The sequence below is a fragment of the Bison bison genome, unplaced genomic scaffold (assembly GCF_000754665.1).
Source record: "Bison bison bison isolate TAMUID 2011002044 unplaced genomic scaffold, Bison_UMD1.0 scf7180017864118, whole genome shotgun sequence".
Taxonomy (NCBI): domain Eukaryota; kingdom Metazoa; phylum Chordata; class Mammalia; order Artiodactyla; family Bovidae; genus Bison; species Bison bison.
The window spans coordinates 2459687-2475317 of record NW_011494690.1 but is presented as its reverse complement, the minus strand read 5'-3'; the positions used below and the strand labels follow the sequence as shown (position 1 = coordinate 2475317).

Genomic DNA, 15631 nt, shown 5'->3' with positions numbered 1-15631 from the left:
GTGGTCAATTCAACAAGAAGATACAACATTTGTAAATATTTTTGTACCTAACATGGGAGCACCTAAATGCATAAAGCAAACAGTAACAGACTTAAAGGAAGAAACAGACAGCAATTCAAAATTATAGCCACTTACATAAATGGATAGATCATTCAGATAGAAAATCAGTACGAAATCATAAGCCTTAAATGACAAAATAGACCCTAGGATTTAATACAGATATACAGAAAGTTCCTTCCTCAAAGCAACAAATACACATTCTTCTACAGTGTACATAAAATTTTATAGGACAGACAATGTTAAGCCACAAAACATGTCTTAATAAGTTTAAGAAAACTGAAATCATACCAAGCATCTTTTCTGGCCACAGTGATATGAAACTAGAAATTAATCATACAAAGAAAACTGGAAAATTTAAAAATGTGTAAAGATCAAACAACATGCTACTCAACAACAAATGGGTCAAAGAAGAAATCAAAATAGAAATAAAAAAATATCTTGAGACAAACAAAAATGAAAATATGACATACCAAAAATTTATGGTATACAGCAAAAGCAGTTCTAAAACGGAAGTTCACAGAAGAACAAAAAATGTCTCAAGTAACATAACTTTATACTTCAAGAGACCAGAACAAAAAAGAATTAATGATACTCAAAGTCAGCAGATGGAAGAAAGTAACAAAGATTAGACAGATATAAATGAAACAGATTGAAAAGACAACTATAATGAAACTAGAGCTAGTTCTTCGAAAAGATAAAACTGAAAGCCCAAACATTTGGAACTTAAAAGCTTTTGCAGAGCAAAGGAAACCAAAAACAAAACAAAAAGACAACCCTCAGAATGGAGGAAAATACCTGCAAACAAAGCAACTGTGCACGCATGCTCCATTGTCTCTGACTCTGTGACCCTACAGACTGCCAAGCTCCTCTGTCTGGGGTTGCCATTTTCTCCTTCAGGAGATCTTCTCAACCCAGGGATTGAACCTGCATCTCCTGCATTGGCAGGAAGATTTTTTACCACTGTGTCACCTGAAAAGCCAATTATCAGGGAAATGCACATCAAAACTACAATGAAGTATCCCCTCAACCAGTCAGAATGGCCATCATCAAGAAATCTGTCAACAATAAATGCTGGAGACAGTGTGAAGAAAAGGGAACCCTCTTGCCCTACTGGTGGTAATGTAAACTGATACAGCCATGATGGAGAATAGCATGGAGGTTCCTTAAAAAACTGAAAATAGAACTACCATATGACTCAGCAATACCACTACTGGACATATACTTAGAGAAAAATAATAATTCAAATAGACATTTGTACCCCAATGTTCATTGCAGCATTGTATGAAACAGCCAAGACATTATATGCAACAGCCAAGACATGGATAAAGAAGATGTGCTACATATATATGGTGAAATATTACTCAGCCATAAAATGGGATGAAATTGAGTCATCTGTAGTAATGTGAATCAACCTAGAGTCTGTCATACAGAGTGAAGTCAGTCAGAAAAACAAATGCTGTATATTAACATACATATAAGGAATCTAGAAAACTGGTACAGATGAACCTATTTGCAGGGCAGGAGTAGAGGCACAAATGTAGAAAATAGACATGTGTGAACACAGAGGGGGAAGAGAAGGTGGGACGAATTAGGAGTGTGGCACTGAAAAATATACATTACCATGTGTAAAACAGATAGCTAGTGGGAAGTTGCTGTATAACACGGGGAGCTCAGCTCGGTGCTCTGTAATGACCTGGAGGGATGGGATCGGGGCAGTGGGAGAGAAGCTCAAGGAGGAGGGGATACATGTGTGCATATGGCTAATTCTCCGTTGTACAGCTTCCACTGACACAACAGTGTGAAGTTATTATAATTCCAATAAAAAAAAGAAACTGACAAGCCTTTAGCTAGACTCAAGAAGAAAAACAGAGAGGACTCAAATAAATAAAAAATGAAAGAGATGTTACAAATGATACCAGAGATATAAAGGAACATAAGAGGTTAACATAAAAATTATATGCCAAAAAACTGGACAACCTAGAAGAAACAGTTAAATTCCTAGAAACATAAACTTACCAAAACTGAATCATGATGAAATAGAAATTGTGAACAGATTAATTAGGAATAAGGACCAGACAGCTTCACTGGTAAATTTTACCAAACATTCAAAGAAGAATTAATACCAATCCTTCTCAAACTCTTCCAAATTTATCTTATGAACCCAAAGTTACTCTGAGCCCCAAATCAGACAAGGACGCCACCAGAAAAAGCAATTACAGGAAAACATTCCAGACAAACACAGATGCAAGTTATAGAATTTTTAGAGATCTATACCTTATTAAAAAAACACAGTTTTTATCAAGAGGCAAACGGAACTTACTAAATTCTAAATGGATCTGGATGCTGCAGAAATGTTTAGTTACAGTAATTTTGCACTTTTGACTGACAGGTAAAATGTCAAGTTAGGACACAGTTTCAGCAAATATTGTGTTATAATTCAGCTTAATTACTAAGCTAAATGTATACATTGCTTGTATACATTATTTACATACCAGCCACTGCTGTCCATAAACAAATACATGATTTTTGGCGATGTCAACTCTATCCCAAGCCAATGTAAGGATGAGCTGGTCAAATGCAGATGCATTAGTGCCTAATTGAATAAAGAAAACAGTTGACAAGTTTATTTAACTTATTTGAATTTTTTGGCAAGTACATTTTTGTACATGTTTAATAGGATGAATTTATAGAAGTCAAACTGCTGTGTAGAAAGATATATAAAGTTTTTGATACACTGCCAAAATAAATTCCAGAAATGTTATACCATCCTTCAGGAGTATACAAATACCCAGTAGGAGGATAAAAAGCTTCCCCCCACCCCCAATTTATAGGGTTTCTTTGTTTTAACATCTTTCTATCATTTCCAAATTTCCACATTTCTGCTAATATCTATTACATAAATTCTGACTCATTTTTCCATGGATTATTCATCTGCTTATCACTAATTTTTAACACCTTCCAGTGATCTTTCCACACTCCTGTTCTTAGTTATCTCATCTATAAAATGAAGAAAATAGGAAATCTAACTCTTAGGGCTGCTGCAAGAGTAAACAACATAAACTACTAAAGCACAGTAGCTAGTTCACAGAAAGAATATAGCAAATATTAGTGCTCTCTTTTTATTTTTTATACTTATGAAATCATACTTATTGACCTTTCCCTTTATGGTTTCTAGGCTTCCTATTATTTATGATCTTTATTCTTAGATGACATAAACATGCTATATTTATTATTTTTAAAATGTTTGATCTTTTGGCAATTTATTATGGCCTAACATTTGCAAAATTCTTGTGAATGATAAGACAACACCCTCTTGCTCTGCTTCTGCTACCTCATTCCACACTGTCAGGTATTTAGATGGAACAACATTTTAGTTTATAATTTTTGAAAAGATTTCTCACTATAATACTGTTTATCAGTTGGATGCCTTTGGAAAGATAATGAGAGAAAAACAATTCAAGTGAAAGTATAATAACCCCTCAGTCCTAGAAGATACAAGTTTTCTTTCCAAACTTTCCTTCCTAATAAAAATCGCACATTTAAGAATACTATCTTTAACTTCTATCAACTAATACCTTATTACCTTTAAACACTTATTTTTCAGCCAATTAAAAATGTAACACATTTTATACATCCTTAACAAGATAACAGGCCTAATGGCATAAATTCTAGTTTGAACTTTTAAAAAAATTATATACTATAAAGACAAAAGTGAATTTGCTGTCATAGAAAGTGAATGCTATGTCTTTTACAAAGAAAAATTACTGAAAAATTTAATTCTCAAATTAACAAACACTAACTTATATAAAGACTGTAAATGAAAGACCTAACAAATAAATTTGAAACTTTACCTTTAAGCAGTGCAGTAAGTATTGCTACATCTATATCTTGATGTTCATCTGATCCAATGTGGAAAACAGTGATCTATTTAAAGATTAATCCATAATATTATGCATTTACATTTTAAAAGCTAAGGCATAAAGCAAATAAATCACACATAAATCACAAAGTAATTTCAAAGTACATGGCATATACAATTTTGGGAGGTCAGAAATAATTTCATTATAATAAAAAAACCCCAAAATTAAAAATCTGTATCATTTACCAAATAAAATTCAAGTATATTCAAACCTTTAATATTTTTCTAACTGAGAATTCTCCCTGCAGTCCAGTGGTTAGGACTCCGTGCTTTTATGGCCAAGGGCTTGGGTTCAATTTCTGGTTGGGAAACTAAGATCCCACAAGCCACAGGGGTGGCCAAAAATTAATTTTTTAAAAGTATTTCTCTAGTTTAGAATGTGCTTTGAATGAAATAAAAAGGCTTATTCTGATGAAATCTACTTACGAGCTCCTTTCTTTTCATACATTCCATTAGTGTTTGAAATAAATGAACTGCTTCACTCTGGCCAAAGTTAAATGTTTTTTTGATAGTTGAAATAATATCGGGCTCTGCTGCATCAGGAAGATTCCTGAAGTAAGAGGAAACACAACTTAATCCACTGATTTCAAATTCTGCAATTTGAAGAATCTAGTATCATCAAGTACTGTTGGACAGGCAAGGCATTTAAAGATACTGTATCAAGTACTTGGGAAAAAACTAAATACTCAACCATGAGTGAAATCTGCTTCATTAGACTCCCACTACAAATCACAAGGGTGAAAAATGGAAAATGGAGTGATTTTTCTCTTTGAATTATTTCCAACATTTTTTTATAAGGCATGTGAGTACATTATCAGTACTCACATTCTATAAGATTTTGTATAATCTTAAGATATTATGATGTGTAAACCAGTATTTCACCAAAATGTGTTAAATATCAGCACATTTGCATTTTTATTTCTTTTTCTCAAAGTGGAATATATTTACATGGCTCAAAAGTTTGATATAAAATATAAAGATGTGCAAATTCATAGTGAACGTGTCCTTTTCACTGTCTTCTATCAGTCCATTCCATCTCAACTGCTCTCAAGAAACACTTTTATTTTGTGTAACTTTCCAGGATCTCTTTCCATACATACAATTCTGCTTTTCTCCCACATGAAAGGCACCATAATATATATGTTACTGTACATTTTCCTTTTTCTACATATATATTGTTAATCTTCTCAAGTCTACTAACCAGATTAAAACCATACATAAAACTATTGCAAACTATTCCACTTGCAGATGTACCATGTTATTTATCTAGTCCCCTTGATATATGCTCTATATTGTTCCAATCTTTTATTATGACAAACCACACTGTAATGCATAACTTTATGTAAGTTACTTCATATGTGTACATTTGTAGGAAAATTACCAGAAATAAAACTATCAAGTCAAAAGATATGTGCCTCTGTATATTTAACAGATCTTGCAAAATTGTCCATAACAAAGACAGTTATATTTTAACTCATTCTAATAATGTGTCAGACAGGCCTTTTCCTCAACACTTAGGAAGGTATTTTCATGTTCATAAAACACCGAAATGAATTTAATATTCTAGAAGCCACAAGCTTCTTTATGCAAGGGTGCGCAGTTGTGTCCTACTCTTTGCGACCCCATGAACTGTAGCCCATCAGGCTCCTCTGTCCATGGAATTTTTCCAGGCAAGAACACTGGAGTGGGTTGCCATTTCCTACTCCAGACCCAGGGATCAAACCTGCATGTTGTTCGTCTCCTGAACTGGCAGGCAGATTTTTTACCACTCCACTACCTAGGAAGCCCCCTCAGCCCTCTTTACGTGAAATTATTAAAAATATATTGTAATCATACACTTACCCTCCTTCTTCTGTTTGCTTATGAATATATGCTAGTAGATCTGCAGCTCTGCCTGTTCCTTCACATACGACAACTGGAACAGGAGGACTTTCCTGAAGGTATTCTAAAACAGTGAGGATAACATTTGGCCCACCCTCAAATATAAGTGCCACCACAGGAACACCTTGACCAATTCCTTAAAAAAGTGAAAAGATTAATTATGATTCAAATTCAATAATTTAATCTTATTTTTATCTCAATCAAAAACAATAAAAAGCCAAAATAAAATTTCTTAAAAGACTGTGTTGGATTAAAGTACTCAACATGATACTAGTCTGATATAAATAAAATACTAAAACAATTACTTTTACACTGACTTTTAAGTCTATTCTAAGTAACAAAATTAGAAAATTCAATATATAACAAGGCATACACTAAAACATATATTCACTGGAAAGCAGTAACTATTTTGCATATTTCTCTACTTTAACTCTTGATTAGAAATTAAAACACCAAGTTGGTTTTCAGTTTGCTTTTTAATATGGCATGAGTTGAACTTCCAATGTTTCTATTTTTAATCACTTTTTTATTCCAAATGCAATGAGACATTAGTATAGAAATTAATGACAGAATCAGGCTTACATAAACAGAACAGATCAATAAAATCAAGACCTCTATCAGAGTAACAGAAAAGAAATTTAGGGAATACCTTGTCTAGTGAATACCTAGTGAAAAAATCCAAAATATAGGTATTTTCAAAGTTCTAAAACATTCCTAAGTTTTAGGAGATGCTATGACTCCATCGTAATCTGAAAATACTATCCTGTAATTTTTGTACTTATATTTCACTTCATCATAGAGCTCACCTTCTTGGTGTCCTAAAATTACAAAATTTCTTCTTTTTGAAATAAAAATCTAGATGTTGAACCAGAAAGTTTAACCATGGTTAGAAAAGATGTGTTTCTAGAATACCAATTTTTAAGACATATCTACCAAAGAGTGATACCTACTTATGTTATCAACTTTATGTAAAGTGATTCTTACTTCACAATAAAGTATGTTTTTCCTCTTCAATCCTGAACTTCAAAGTCATGTACTGGAATATATCATACATTAAGAATATTTCTGAATTCCTTGAGATGCAATGGGATTACAGTAGCAACAAAGCTTCCAACGAACTTTTGTGGCTTTGGCCTTGATATTTGAGTATCCTGTTTAATCTCAAACTTCCTTTCCTAGGTCTCATTTTGTGTAGGGTCAGTTACTCTTTGTTGTTTAATGTCATCCTGCTACTAAGGAAATGAGGACTTAAAAGAACATTCTACCTTTCATAGAATGCTGCTGGCAATTAATACAGCCCAGAATAATTTTAACAACAAATTTATAAATGCCCTTACTAGCATGAATTCTTTGCTGATTAACAGTTTTTTCAAGTTCTCTTCTAAGTCTGACTTCTGCTCCATACTTTCCAACAGTGCCATCATCCACCAATATGAAATGGGAATGCAGATTATTCAGAACATTCAATTTGCTCAGAGGGTTCAACAAAGTTTGGTAAGGAGCAACCACCTAAACAATAACAAACATGAGAGTTAGTGGGTAGGATTAAATATAACATACAGTAAAAACAAATTTTGAAATAATCTGTAAAGGCAAAAATACAAAATATAAAAGAATGTATCAAAAAGCATGAGCTTTTAAGCAACTGAAGATTATTCAATAATGGGCTAAACCAAACAATTATATTTTGGCTCTCACTGCAGAATATATCATATTTCATCATCCCATGCAAAGGAAACAGCAGCAAATAAGCAAATAAATAAAGAATGTTAAGAAACTCTTAGATTATTAGGGAATAACGTGCAATATATAAAGGACATTGAATAAAAGCAGTTTAATGTCATATTGCTACTTTTCCAGTCATAAGTAGAATCTTTAAAATTGATGTTAGAAATTCAACTGCATTTGAAAATGATCATTATAATTAATTCCTTTTTAATAATCTCTTGAAAAAATATCTACAACCAATTCGCATGTCTTTAACCTACTTGAATAAAACGCCAGCATTTGATTACTACTTTCACAGACAATACAATTAATTCTTAACATCATGCAATCATCAAAAACTTAATTACACAGACTGGCATGATATGGAAAAAGTGTGAAATAGTTATATAAAAAAGGGCAGAAACCAAATGTACTAACACTATAATTACAACTGTTTAAATCTATGATGGTGTTTTCAAAAGGACTGTAGTATGATCATGAATATTTTAGGTTGACTTTGCACTATTCTTACTCTAATTTTGTTCTGACATAAGCTTAAAAAAAAGAAATTTTTAAAAACACTCTTACATCTCTCCCAACAAGATCATTTCTGTTTTCAATCACTCCCCATGGAGCTATTCCAATAGTGCAAATCTTTCGAGATGATCTGGAAGCATGTTCTTTAAGGGCATCACCAACATGTTTTGCCACACCTGTTCATATAAAATTAAATTCACTTTATTTGAAAGTCTTTATTGTGTTCAGAACAATCCTATTCTCAGTAACGTTACAACTGATGCTAGGTTTTTGTTTTTTTTTTTTCACAAATAGCAACAAAGTCCAAAAGACAAACTTTCAAAAGAAAACACAAGGACGAAAAAGAAAGGAAAAAAAAAAAAAAAAAAACCCACAATGTCAAACCACTACAACTGCCTGAAACACACGTAAAACTAACTTTTACCATGTTGTTAGGCCTAGTCTCCTCTCTTAGATTCCTCATGTTAACTGTAGTTTTTGTTACTGCTCTATACATCATCTAAAAAAAAAGAAGAGTATGGCTCAGGACTATAAGCAAAACATACAAACTCAGAAAAAACTACAACAGTTTTTCAACTGAGTCAAAAACTGGGAGGAAAGTATACAGAAAAAATAATTCAAAAGAGCACATAACTTCTCATTACCACTTGTTATGGACTGAAGAGTATCCTCCCCAAAATTCCTATGTTGATACTCTAACCCCAGTACCTTAGAATGTGACAGTATTTGGAAATAGATCCTTTAGGATATCGTGTGAAAATGAGGATGTTGGGGTAGGCCCTAATCCAATCTGGCTGGTGTCCTTATAAGAAGGGGAAATTTGGACACAAAAGAGACACCAGAGATGCACATGCAATGGGAAAGGCCACAAGAGGACACAGTGAAAAGATGGCCATCTGTAAGTCAAGGAGAGCTGCATCAGGAGGTACCAAACTTGCTAACATCTTGATCTTGGGTCTCCAGAACTATTAGAAAATAAATTTCTTTTGTTTAAGCCTCCCAGTCTGTGGTATTTTAATAGCCCTAGCAAATCAATGCATCACTCAATCAGATTTTTATAGAACATTAGATCTCATATCTCACAGGGATATTTGAAATAGCATCTTTACTGTTCTTCCAATTGCTGCTTTGCCTGTTTATAGTCTATTTTTAAACCATCATTCAAGATATCTTTGCTCCTGTCAACTCTGTTTAAAACCTCCCCTTCTAATTCAGATTAAAAGTCAAAGTGCTTATAATGGCCTGCAAGGCCTTATATGATGATCTATCTGTTGCTCCTGATATTCACCACAAACCCTGTCAAACCCACCATCACCACTCACCTGTAACTTTCTTATCTCATCACCCAGCAGTCCTTGCTCATTCTACTCAAGCTACATTGGATCTTTCTTACTATTTTTCCAATACTTCCCATTTTTTCTCCTTTAAATGCTCTGTTCCACATTATTCTTCATCTCATTTGCTTCATTTCCTTCCACTTCTACTCAAAGTTACCCTATGAACAAAGCTTCCTTGACCATCCCTCACTATCCCTCCTCTACATTTTATGCGTCTCCCAAAGCACTTATTATTTAATTTATTATACACTTAGTTATCTGTTTGTTTTCTACATCTTTCCCACTAGAATATAAGCTCCATGAAGGCAAATATTTTGTGTAACGATATATTTTCAGTGCCTAGAAGAGTGCCACAATAAGGTTCAAAAAACAGTTGCTGTTAATGAAATATATTTTTGCAAACTAAATAATAACTATGTTTTACTTTGGATATTAAAATTAATTGGCCTTCCTTCTATCCAAACTGTGTATGTGAAAGGAAAGACTTAGAATATAAGATTATATTAAAAATTAACTTCAAAAGCTATTTTTTTACCACTGTCTGGGCAATGAATCGGAGAAGGCAATGGCACCCCACTCCAGTACTCTTGCCTGGAAAATCCATGGACAGAGGAACCTGGTAGGCTGCAGTCCATGGGGTCGCTAAGAGTCGGGAACAACGGAGCGACTTCACTTTCACATTTCACTTTCATGCAGTGGAGAAGGAAATGGCAACCCACTCCAGTGTTCTTGCCTGGAGAATCCCAGGGACGGGGAAGCCTGGTGGGCTGCCATCTATGGGATCACACAGAGTCGGACACGACTGAATCGACTTAGCAGCAGGCAATGAATTGCCATTCTTTTCTCAATTTACCAGCAGTTACAAAGTGACAAGAATAATACTTTGCTATACAGTAGGTCAGCAAACTTTTTATAAAGGACCAAATTTGAAGCATTTTAGGCTTTGCAAGACACACAATCTAAGAACTATCCACCTCTGCTCTTATAGCACAGAAGTGTGATACAAAACCATACAAAAACAAACGTGGCTGTGTTCCAATAAACCTTTATCTACAAAAACAAGGAGTAGGCTGGATTTGGTGCAGGGAACCATAGTTTGCAAACCCTTGCTCCAAAGCACATTATTCTTGGGAATTCCCTGACGGTCCAATGATTAGGATTTGGCACTGTCATCACAATGGCCCAGGCTGGGGAACTAAGATCCTGCAAGCCACAAGACACAGCCAAAAACAAAGTCTTAATAAAAAAAAAAAAAAGTAAATGATAAAGCATACTATTCTTTTAAAAGAACAAACAAAAACCAAATTCATTTTTCAGTTAGCATTTATACTTAAGAACTATAGATTACTTAACAGAAGACTAGTATACATTTATACTGTGTTGACTTTTCAAATATCTGATATGAAAAATTTACAAACACATCAAATAAATATTATACCAATTTTATTACTGTTTACCTGTGTTTACTCCTCCAGTTAAAATCCAGGCTCCGGTTGTAACTGCAGCTTTAATAAGACCCTTTCCAAGCAACTGCTTGATTCGTGGGTGAAGCTCAAACTTCTGCATGCCACCATGCACAGAGATAACAAGTTTGGGTAATTCCATTTGCCATTCTTTAAGCAGAAGTTGTAGAATGATTTCAGGTTTGGTGTCATATGATAGCCTCACATACTAACAAGAAAGATTTTTAAAAAATAATAATTCATAAGTTTCATAATGCAGCATCACATGACTTAAGAAAAACTTTATTTGCATAAGATTATTATAAAATAGATTTCATAGGCTACTTGTAATATATTTACACTCCTAAGAATAAGCAATAACAAACAAACAATTTTAAGGTTGGAAAATCATTCTGTAAGAGCTAGAGAAATAGTGGCACTCTAATTTTCAAACTTTAAGATGTAAATTTGTTACTCCTTCTGATTATATAAACCAAATTACCATTCACCTGGTTTACAGATTTGTCCACAGTATTTCTTGCCTTGTAAGAAGAAATCAAAAATATTCATATCAAATCTTATAATACTCAGATGTTGGGGGGAAAAAAACACTTTTAATCTTCTCTAATAAAGGTTCTTTCCAAAACAATATATTAGCCATTCCTTTACAGAGATCAAACACCAAGGGAAAATATCCCCAAATATCATAAGTTATATAAAACTGAGAAGACTCCAGATTCCCTTAAGAATGATTTGTAATGAGATTTCTTCTAAGTCTTTAAGTATTAGCTTTGTTTAACTTATCATTATACTTGGGTTCATTAAGTGGTGCTTGGAAAATAATCTAAAGTTAATAAATTTAAAAAACAGATTATGGGACTTCCCTGGTGGTCCAGAGGTTGGGAGTCCACCTGCCAATGCAGGGACATGGGTTTGATTCTTGGTCCAAGAGGATTTCACATACTGTGAGGCAAATGAGCCTGTGTGCCACAACTACTGAGGCCACACTCTGCAAAAAAGAGTAGCCCCTGCTTGCAGCAACTAGAGAAAGCCCTCACGCAGCAATGAAGACCCATCACAGTCATAAATGAATAAATAAACTTAAAAAAAAAGAGATTATGTTAGTAATAAATGAGGAATTCCATTTTCAACAATGATGGACTATGTTGTTTTGGACCAACTCTGCCCCTAGGAACTAGACAAACTAGATTAACGACCCCTGTTATTAAGACATCAGTAAGCTACCAAAGTTGTGATAACTTGTCGTGTCAGGATCCAAAAGAACAGAAAAACCCAGAGAGACAGGCCCATCATATGACACTGCTTAGCAAATCAAGACGGGGAGGGAGCCAGGGACAGTAACTTAAAAGGTAAAATGTAGACAAGTCTAAATGAATCATAAATTATTATTTGGGGATTTAAACATTTTTATTTATTTATATTTGGCTGTGCCAGGTCTTTGTTCTGCGTAGGCTTTCTCTAGTTGAAGCGAGCGGGGGCTACTCTTCCCTCAGTGCTCTGGGCTTCTCACTGTGGTACCTTCTTTTGTTGCTGAGCACTGGCTCTAGGGCATGTAGGCTTCAGTAGCTGCAGCATGTGGGTGCAGCACTTGTGGTTCCTGGGCACTGAAGCACAGGCTCAATAGTTGTGGCACATGGGCTTAGCTGCTCTGTGGCATGTGGGATCTTCCAGGATCAGGAATCGAATCTGTGTCTCCTGCATTGGCGGGCAGATTCTTTACCACTGATCCACCAAGGAGGATCAATTTGGGAGTTTTCAAAACACACACACACACACACAAATAAAATTTATGCCAACAAAAGCACGTAAGTCATGAGGGAAATAAATGCAGTCACAAGTATTTTAAAGGTTCTTGCATTGACCAGGAAGTAGTAAAAGTACTAATCTGTAACAGTAACCAGTTAAAGATGTATTTTATAGTATTTATAAAATTAACCTGCAGAACAGAAAAATATATAAATAAGATGCTATAAAGAAAAGCAATAATTAAAAATACGTTAACCAAAAAGATTAAAAAAGGGAACAAAGAGAAAGTGAAATAGTAAATGAAATTAAAAAAGGTTCAATGCACCAAAACACATTCTGTATTTGTGTGTACCAATACAAAGAACTTCAAAATAAAGAAATGACTAAAACTGATTTTCTGACACACTATTATATAAGCTGTCAGATAATAAACATACATTATTTAATTAACTGGCTTCCTGGGTAGCTCAAATGGTAAAGAATCTTCCTGCAATGTGGGACACCTGGGTTTGATCCCTGGGTCGGGAAGATCCCTTGGAGAAGGGCATGGCAACCCACTCTAGTATTCTTACCTGGAGAATTCCACAGACAGAGGAGCCTGGTGGGCTCTAGTCCATGGAGTTGCAAAGAGCTGGAATTAATTAAAAGGTAAATGAAGTAAGACACTTTAATACACAATATACCTTAGCTCTGTAGGAATGAGAACCCCCTTGAAAATTTATGACTCCATAAGCATCCGTTGGGCTCTGTTCTGTATGTTTTTCCACAGACCACTCTTCTAATGTCTGATTAAAATGGTCACCCAATTTCACATCTGAGTATTTCATGGCAAGACTTGCAGTAAAACAAGCATGTTGCTTGACCAAGCGACCACAAAAACACCTAAGGGAAAAAAATAATAAAACTTTTAAAAGACCTTTTAAAAAAATCAGTCAATGAAAAACTGTTTGAAAATAAAGGAACTTTTGAAGAATACGAAAATACTGACTTTTTGATTTTAGGATATCAGTAAGTTAATATGTTAACCATAGCATTAAAATACTATAAATACATTAATATTTGATGATACAGGCTTCTATTAATAAACTTAGTTTGAGGCATCTACTTCAGTTCAGTTCAGTTCAATGGCTCAGTCGTGTACGACTCTTTGCGACCCCATGAATCGCAGCACGCCAGGCCTCCCTGTCCATCACCAACTCACGGAGTTCACTCAGACTCAGGTCCATTGAGTCAGTGATGCCATCCAGCCATCTCATCCTCTGTCGTCCCCTTCTCCTCCTGCCCCCAACCTCTCCCAGCATCAAAGACTTTTCCAATGAGTCAGCTCTTCCATGAGGTGGCCAAAGTACTGGAGTTTCAGCTTTAGCATCATTCCTTCCAAAGAACACCCAGGGCTGATCTCCTTCAGAATGGACTGGTTGGATCTCCTTGCAGTCCAATGGACTCTCAAGAGTCTTCTCCAACATCACAGTTCAAAAGCATCAATTCTTCGGTGCTCAGCTTTCTTCACAGTTCAACTCTCACATCCATACATGACCACTGGAAAAACCACAGCCTTGACTAGACGGATGTTGGCAAAGTAATGTCTCTGCTTTTCAATATGCTATCTAGGTTGGTCATAACTTTTCTTCCAAGGAGTAAGCCTCTTTTAATTTCATGGCTGCAGTCACCATCTGCAGTGATTTTAGAACCCAAAAAAATAAAGCCTGACACTGTTTCCACTGTTTCCCCATCTACAGCTTTGGAGAATGTATAAATGTTAATGAACCTGAAGACAGATCAATACAAATGATATAATTTGATAAATGGGAAAAAATTATTTTAATTAAACAAAAATAAAACAGGGCCTCAGTGACCTGCAGGAAATATCAAGCAACCTAATACACCCAGACTCCCAGAGGGAGGAGAGACAGAGAAGGGGCTGCTGCTGCTGATGCTAAGTTGCTTCAGTCGTGTCCGACTCTGTGCGACCCCATAGACGCCAGCCCACCAAGCTCCTCCATCCCTGGGATTCTCCAGGCAAGAACACTGGAGTGGGTTGCCATTTCCCTCTCCAATGCATGAAAGGGAAAAGTGAAAGTGAAGTCCCTCAGTCGTGTCCGACTCTTAGCAACCCCATGGACTGCAGCCTATCAGGCTCCTTCATCCATGGGATTTTCCAGGGAAGAGTATTGGAGTCAGAGAAGGGGCAGAAAAGGATCTTAAGAAACAGTGGCTAAAATTTGGTGAAAAACACGAACTTGCAGGTATTTATTCAAGATTTCTGCTTTACTGACTATGTCAAAGCCTTTGACTGTGTGGATCACAATAAACTGTGGAAAATTCTCAAAGAGATGGGAATACCAGGCCACCTGATCCGCCTCTTGAGAAACCTATATGCAGGTCAGGAAGCAACAGTTAGAACTAGACATGGAACAACAGACTGGTTCCAAATAGGAAAAGGAGTACGTCAAGGCTGTATACTGTCACCCTGCTTATTTAACTTATATGCAGAGTACATCATAAGAAACGCTGGGCTGGAAGAAGCACAAGCTGGAATCAAGTTTTCCGGGAGAAATATCAATAACCTCAGATATGCAGATGACACCACCCTTATGGCAGAAAGTGAAGAGGAACTAAAAAGCCTCTTGATGAAAGTGAAAGAGGAGAGCGAAAAAGTTGGCTTAAAGCTCAACATTCAGAAAACTAAGATCATGGCATCCGGTCCCATCACTTCATAGGAAATAGATGGGGAAACAGTGGAAACAGTGTCAGACTTTATTTTTCTGGACTCCAAAATCACTGCAGATGGTGATTGCAGCCATGAAATTAAAAGACGCTTTCTCTTTGGAAGCAAAGTTATGACCAACCTAGATAGCTTATTAAAAAGCAGAGACATTACTTTGCCAACAAAGGTCCTTCTAGTCAAGGCTATGGTTTTTCCAGTGGTCATGTATGGATATGCGAGTTGGACTGTGAAGAAAGCTGAGCGCTAAAGAATT

At 35.4% G+C, this 15631-nt stretch overlaps 1 protein-coding gene across 2 annotated transcripts in view; it reads right to left on the bottom strand.

The window, feature by feature from the left end:
- TRPM7 (transient receptor potential cation channel, subfamily M, member 7) overlaps window positions 1-15631 on the bottom strand; it is a 113823-nt gene that overhangs the window by 73003 nt on the left and 25189 nt on the right. For both annotated transcript variants that reach the window (XR_825219.1, XM_010839499.1), the window contains exons 4-11: window positions 13334-13532; window positions 10899-11112; window positions 8156-8280; window positions 7198-7369; window positions 5822-5996; window positions 4406-4529; window positions 3912-3984; window positions 2553-2653 (exon numbers count right to left, since the gene is read on the bottom strand). Coding sequence is in view for 1 of the 2 variants with exons in the window: in XM_010839499.1 (XP_010837801.1) it covers window positions 2553-2653; window positions 3912-3984; window positions 4406-4529; window positions 5822-5996; window positions 7198-7369; window positions 8156-8280; window positions 10899-11112; window positions 13334-13532 (1183 nt within the window). In the remaining variant the exon portion in view is untranslated. The remainder of the gene's footprint in view (window positions 1-2552; window positions 2654-3911; window positions 3985-4405; window positions 4530-5821; window positions 5997-7197; window positions 7370-8155; window positions 8281-10898; window positions 11113-13333; window positions 13533-15631) is intronic.